This window comes from Suncus etruscus, chromosome 9 (genome assembly GCF_024139225.1).
Source record: "Suncus etruscus isolate mSunEtr1 chromosome 9, mSunEtr1.pri.cur, whole genome shotgun sequence".
NCBI classification, from domain to species: Eukaryota; Metazoa; Chordata; class Mammalia; order Eulipotyphla; family Soricidae; genus Suncus; species Suncus etruscus.
Window position 1 is genome coordinate 70,732,176 of NC_064856.1, and position 6,267 is coordinate 70,738,442.

The 6,267-nt window shown below is 49.5% G+C and overlaps 1 protein-coding gene across 1 annotated transcript; it reads right to left on the minus strand.

Annotated features, from left to right (window-relative positions):
- Positions 1-525: 525 nt before the first annotated feature.
- On the minus strand, positions 526-4,632 carry DBX1 (developing brain homeobox 1). The gene is made up of 4 exons (XM_049781064.1): positions 4,263-4,632; positions 3,518-3,619; positions 1,264-1,466; positions 526-885 (listed from the first exon to the last, which is right to left on the minus strand). The coding sequence occupies exons 1-4, from the start codon at positions 4,630-4,632 to the stop codon at positions 526-528; spliced, it is 1,035 nt and encodes a 344-aa protein (XP_049637021.1).
- Positions 4,633-6,267: the final 1,635 nt, after the last annotated feature.

The following is a 6,267-nucleotide window of genomic DNA, read 5'->3' on the forward strand; positions in this document are numbered from 1 at the left end:
GAAGAGTAAGTTCCTAGAGTTGGTAAGAGGCCTTATTCCTTGGAATAGAGGGATGGAAGGGACTAGGAAGTTATCTGCAAAGTGGTTTGAATCCCTACCCCAGAAAAGTTGATTTTCCAGCTTGTGTAAGCTTTACCGCAAATTTACAGCTGTTGAGTTGTCACTGCTAAGGGTTGGTATCACCTGGCTCACTTCTCAGTGCAGTTTAGTAGAAAAATATCCCATTCTCCCCGTGTTTTTATTAGCACTAAAGGAAATCATGGTAGCCCCTGTGAATAAAATTAAGGCTGGGACCAAGACCTGCATTTTTAACAAGTGGGAAAGGCTGTTTTCTGGTCTGTGGAAGTGGGGAGGAATTAACATTTGGGGCCAAGGAAGGCCTTGTTGTGCTTGGCAAAGTCTAGACAAAGTCCAGAGGTGGGAGGCTGCAGCGTCAGTTGGGCTGCTAGAACAAAGCATGCTTGCAGACTGGGGTCCCAACTCCATGGGTTTCAATATGCCCAGAAGCAGCAGCAGTAGCCGCCCCTAGGACACGGTGATCTCCTCGTCCTCGTCCTCGTCCTCCTCCTCGGAGTCGGAGAAATCCGAAGGTTTGCCAGGACTGCTGGAGTGTGCAGGGGAGGAAGGCAGCGCCCCATCAAGCCGTGAGTCCCGAAGGTGCCGGGGGTCTGGCGATGTGTGAAAAGCCAAGTGGTGGCGTGGGCTGCCTGGACCCTCCTCTTCGTCCTCGTCGTCCCCAGGGACCTTCTGACCCACGTCGCTGAGGTCGGGGTGCGGGTTGAGTTTGGTGGGAAGAGTCTGCTCGCGGCAGCCCCCGCTGGACAGAAGTTCGCGCTCTTTGGAGTTGCGCCATTTCATGCGACGGTTCTGGAACCAGATTTTCACCTGGACAGAGAACAGAAGGAGCAACGATGAAGAGCCAACTCACGCAGCCACACTGTGGGGTTAGGGGGAGAAGAGGAAAGTTGGGAAGGGGGAAGGGTGCTTGGAGCTGGGATTGGGGTGGAGCCTGGGCTTCAAACTCCCACCTTCATCACGTAAGTACAAGCTAACTAACTCCATTCCACTTCTGCTCCTGCAGCTTCACCCTCTGAGTTTGGGGTGCTGATCCCAGTTGATGGTGGTGCTGGGGAACAAAGTGGGCCTTTGGGGCCTGACCCAAGCGCTGCTTCCCAGCGTGGGCTTTACTTTGTCCATCTGTACAATGGAACCTCCCAGACAGATGATGCTAAGGTTTGGGAATTTAGGGGAGCTGGCGCTCACCTGTGAATCTTTCAGGCCCAATTTGGCAGCCAGCTTCTTGCGGTCCGGCTTGCTGATGTACTTTTGCTTCTGGAACATCTTCTCCAGCGCTTTGCGTTGCACGTCGGAGAACACGGCTCTGCGCAACATGCCCCTGCGTGGCTTGCCGCGCGCTGCCAGCGGCCAGGAGAAGGTACCAGGGATGGGCACCACACTGGACGATGCTGTGGATGGGGCAGGGTGGAGCCACGAGTGAATGGGTGGTGTCCCCATCCCCACACTCAGCCCAACTCCAAACACCAGCCTTTCCGGCCTGCCTCCCTCCCTCGTTCTATTTATTTCCTTTCTTTCCCTTCTTTCCTCCTTCCTTCCTTTCTTTCTTTCTCTGATCCCTTCATCTTTGTAAAGCTCTCCTTTTTTCTTTCCCTGAAGAATTAGGCCACAAACCTACAAACCTGCGACAGTGAATGGGGCTTTCCGCCCTAGTAGTTTCCTCTCTCAACCATGCAAACTCGGATTAGGTAAAACCTGGGGGTGGGGTGGGGTGGGATTGTCCCCACAAGAATGTATATCATCAAAAAAAAAAAAAAAAAAAAAGAATGTATATCATCGTTGTTCCATGCAATAGTTTCAGGGAAACAAACTTGCAGACATCCACTGAAAGAGCGAGGAGCCAGGGGAACGATAAAACCAATAAAATATCCCTCTGAGGTCACTAGACTTCTTCCCTAAACTTCTGTAACACCTTAGTGGCTTTTGCAATCCTTAGATGAAAATGGGGCCGCCTTATTGATTTGATAGAGAAAATCCGCTTTGAAATTTTATAAAATCCCCTCAGTATTCATCTTTTTTATATTAACATTTCTTCCCAGCCCCCTCAAAAACCTAAGAATTCGGCCGAATACATGAAAAGTGGCAGCTACTTAGCACATTGACCGCTCCCCAATGGGTATTGGCATGATAAAAACAGGGAGTTTCGCTTTAAGGAAGGGAAGAAGAAGAAAAAACAAAACAAAACAAAACAAAGAAACAGAGACTCTAATGAAGCGTGAATGGTAATTGTGTAGTAATGAACTAACAGAAAAAGACTGAGGACAAGCAGCGAAAGCCATATATTACTGGGACAAAAGAGATTTACACTTTCAAACTAAACACAACTGCAGGCCAAGACCATTGGGAGAATACTGATGGCGAAGGCTTCTCTTCCCCGAATCATTTTCATTAAATGAACATGAAAAGCTATTTATAAAGCTTGGGTTGTTTTTGTTAGCGCATTGAGATGAGGGAGAAAGGGAGCAAATTCCATTATCAGCAGCAGTGTGAATGGTGTGTGTGTTGGGGAGTGGGCGGTTGCTGAATTCTCTCTCTCCCCCTTTCAAAAATCAATTGCGTGTTTCTTTCCTGATATTTTGGAGTTCTTGGGCAGTTTCACCATCTCCCCCTCCTATTTTTCTGCCCATTCATTCTCCCTCCTGCATCTAAGAGCTCCTCTATAGTCTTCTGAGATTGGATCAGTTGCAGAAGTTTGTGAGGTACTGATATGATTCCAGGATGAAAACGTCCCAGAACTTTTTTTTAAGGTTTAAAAAAGTTTAAAAGCCCTCCTTTAGCCTGGGGCCCAATTATGGGACCCAATTCTTATTTAATAAGCTCAACCTTCCTTTCAAGATAGGGGAGTGAGTGTATGAGAAATTGGGAAATCAGATTGGGGTTATGGGTGGATCTAGTTTCCCTCCTCCAGGGCGACCCCAGGCATCCCACACAAGAGGGCACCCCATGTGGTCTAGTGAAAAGCCGGAGGCCTTGAATGAGTCTTAAAGAGAAATTAGCCCCGGCTGGTAGGTGTCTCCGGCGGCGTGGAGGGGCGAGGACCGGTCTGTGTGTGGCTGCCCGGAGGAGCTGACCAATTGGTCATGGTGCTGAAACCTTTGTGGGGAATCGTGGCCCAGCGAGCTGACTCTGTGGGAAAACGGCGGCGTGAAGGGATGCCAACAGCTCCTCGCCGGGAAGGGAACCGCCTCAAATTGGGACCATGACAATTCCTGCTAATTTGTAGAGCAGGGAATTGGTGCAAAATGTCAAGCAGTCACTGCTTGTGCTAAATAGGGCATCAAATTGGCGCGACGGATTCGTGAATGTTGTACGCCTCGCAACCTCTGAACCAGAGCATAACCTCGAGGGGTGGACTGAGAAATATGGCTTCGGGACTGCGAGAGATGGAGCTGGAGCACCTCCCGGCCTCCCCAGAAAGGAAAGGTGTAGGGATGAGACTTACCTGGGAAATAAGAAGATCTGATGAAGGGCTGGAAGGAGCCTTCAAAATAGGGAAAGGCGAAGGTCTTGGGAGGGACGCTCTGGAGCAAGGCAGGGGGCGTTTCTGGGAGGAGAGAGAGGAAAAGAGAAAAAGAACGGATTAATTAGGTATTGGACTATAGTGCCGCACATTAAACACAAAATATGATGTATTAACCCTTCAGCTGTTTCCAAAGTTCCCTTCTCTGATGCACTGAATCTCGCATCAACCAAACTAGGAACACCCCTTCCTCCAAGTTTTCAAATAGTTGGTCCTCTGACTCCTTCACGTTCTAAGCAGTATAGAGATAGGGAAGTCTGGGGGCGGGGCTGGTATGATTTGCAGGTCTATAGTATTGGCTAAGTCATTCAAAATAGGGTCTTTCTAATTTTGAAAAACGTACTTCCGGGACTAGAGAGATAGTTAAGGTACCAGCAAGTTATATGGTCTGCCAGGAGACCAGGTATGATCCCAATGCCCCCTCCTAATAAAATAAATATGAACTCTAGAAACAGCAGGGCACAAATGTGGGCCGCTCAGGCTCTGCAGTGCTCCCGGGTACCCACATGCTCTCTGCAGAAAACTTGCACCCAAATTCCCCACCGTCCGACGGTGGGTCCTAGGAGGCAGAGGCCGTGCATGGGTGCGCGAAAGTATGCCTAGGGGAAATCTATACCAGAAGGATTCATCAACTGGCCCCGACTCTCCGTGTGGTACGCTCACTTACCGGTTCTGGGAGTCGAAGAAAGAATGGCATTCACCCCAAACTTCAGAAACGTGGGCTCACTGGCAGAGGAGACGATCGTCTGCGGAGAGCCGCCGCGCCGGCTGCCCGCACCCGGAGAGCCTAAGTCAGAGGCTCCGGTGTCTGTGAGGGCCGAGGGGGGACCGGACCTGGGGGGCGACAGGCCGGTGGCCGTGGGCACGCTGCGGGGCAGGTAAGCGGGGGGTCGGCTGATGCGGATTAGATCTTCCACCAGGAAGCTCGAATGGCCGGAAAATGCCGACTGGAGGGACTGGGGCAGCGTTAAGGTGGGCGTAGGGCGCAGGAGGCTGGGGTACCCGGCGTGGGGTGCGAGGAGGCCAGGGAACATCATGGTAGGCGCTGGGCGGGCGGAATAACCCTTCTTCCCTCCGATCGGAGGGTGAAAGCCTGGATTCCCGCCCCTCACGCCCCCGCGGCGCCCCGTTAAGTTTCCACGTAGGCGTCTGCGAGTCTTCCGTGGTCCTCCCGTCGAGGTGATGGTTTTATAGTGGCCCGCCCGCAAAAGCGCTTTGAAAAGTGACAGCTCTGACAATGCAGTTCAACAAAGTTCTCCACTCGAGCTTCAGTCGCCGGAGGCTCTGCGCGCGCTGATTGGCGCAGGGGTGCAATTTATGATTGGATTAGTCTTCATAAGCATGGCCCGCACAATGGGCTGCCCACAAAAGCTGGCGCGCATCAATTCTGCATATCGACCGCCTCTTGGCAATACGTGCGTCCCCCCCCCCACAACCCCTCCCCCAAAGCTCTCTCTGGGAGTTTTTGTTCCGAAGCAACACCCCTGGCTAATTAAATGCCTATTTAGAAGCTTCAGATGACATCTCGACTCATAGAAAAGGAATTATTTAAAGAACGCACTAAATTTATTTGCAGCCCCTTCCCCCCCCCCCCCCGCTGAGCCGGGAAAATAAATCAATAAATATTCATAGAAATTCATCTCCGGGCAATAAGTAAAATAGCCTACTTCCCCCCCACACACACACACAGACACATCCTGGGGGGAGGCAACCGAAGATTGAGTAAGAAAATACACTTGTTTATGTTCCTGGCCCTATACATTTCTACACCATGCAAATCCAAAAAAACTTGAAAATGTATGTTTAAAGACTACCAATGTGTGTTCGTCAAGGCGGAAGAAGGCTTTGATTAGTTCAATCAGGGAAAGTGAGTTTGCAAGAGTTTTAGAATGATATTACCCGTATTCCTCTGCAAACTCTCAGTACTTTTAAAGGAAAAACTTTTTTTTTTTTTTTTTTTTTTTTTTTTTTTTACCAGCATTTCTCTAGGAGAGTCAACAAGAAGTCTCCTGCAACTTGCAACTGCTTTGGAGAGCAAAGCAAAGGGATTCTCTTGTTCAGTCCCTCCCCCTCCAACCTTTTTTGGACAGAAACTGCTCCTGCAGGGCGACCAAAAAGTTCTAAGTGCTGAACAAGCTTCTTTCCACCCTCAAGAAGCCCTAGGCAAAGTTTGAATTGAAAAGCACAATCTGGTCTTTTAAAACTCTGGCTAGGAGGTAAGGGCTAGTTCTGAAAGGACTCTCCTTTATGGAAAGCTTAACTTGGCTAAGATTTAGCAGCTTCTTAATTAACTGCAAAGTACAGAGTCCAGAAAAGAGAGCACAATTCTCCAGAATGTTGGTCCACACCAGAGAAGCATCTCCTTCGTTTGGGGTTCAAATGAGAACCATTCCAGAAATGGTCCCTTTACTTTCTTCTGGATCAGTTTCTCTGTGAGGCTAGATAACAGATGTGTTAAATATCCCATTCATTTCTTTGGAGGGGCTGAACCTCCCCAAAGAGAAGTGTGCAGCCTCGCCAGGCTGCCCTGATCCTATTAACCATGAACTAACTGTCACCTTCAGCTGGTTTTCCTTTTTGCTTTTTAACACAAAGCTTTCTCAAAAATCTTATTAACCAGCTTTATTTCTCGCGATGGTTTTTGTTCGCGGTGTTTTGTGTTGATGATCTCC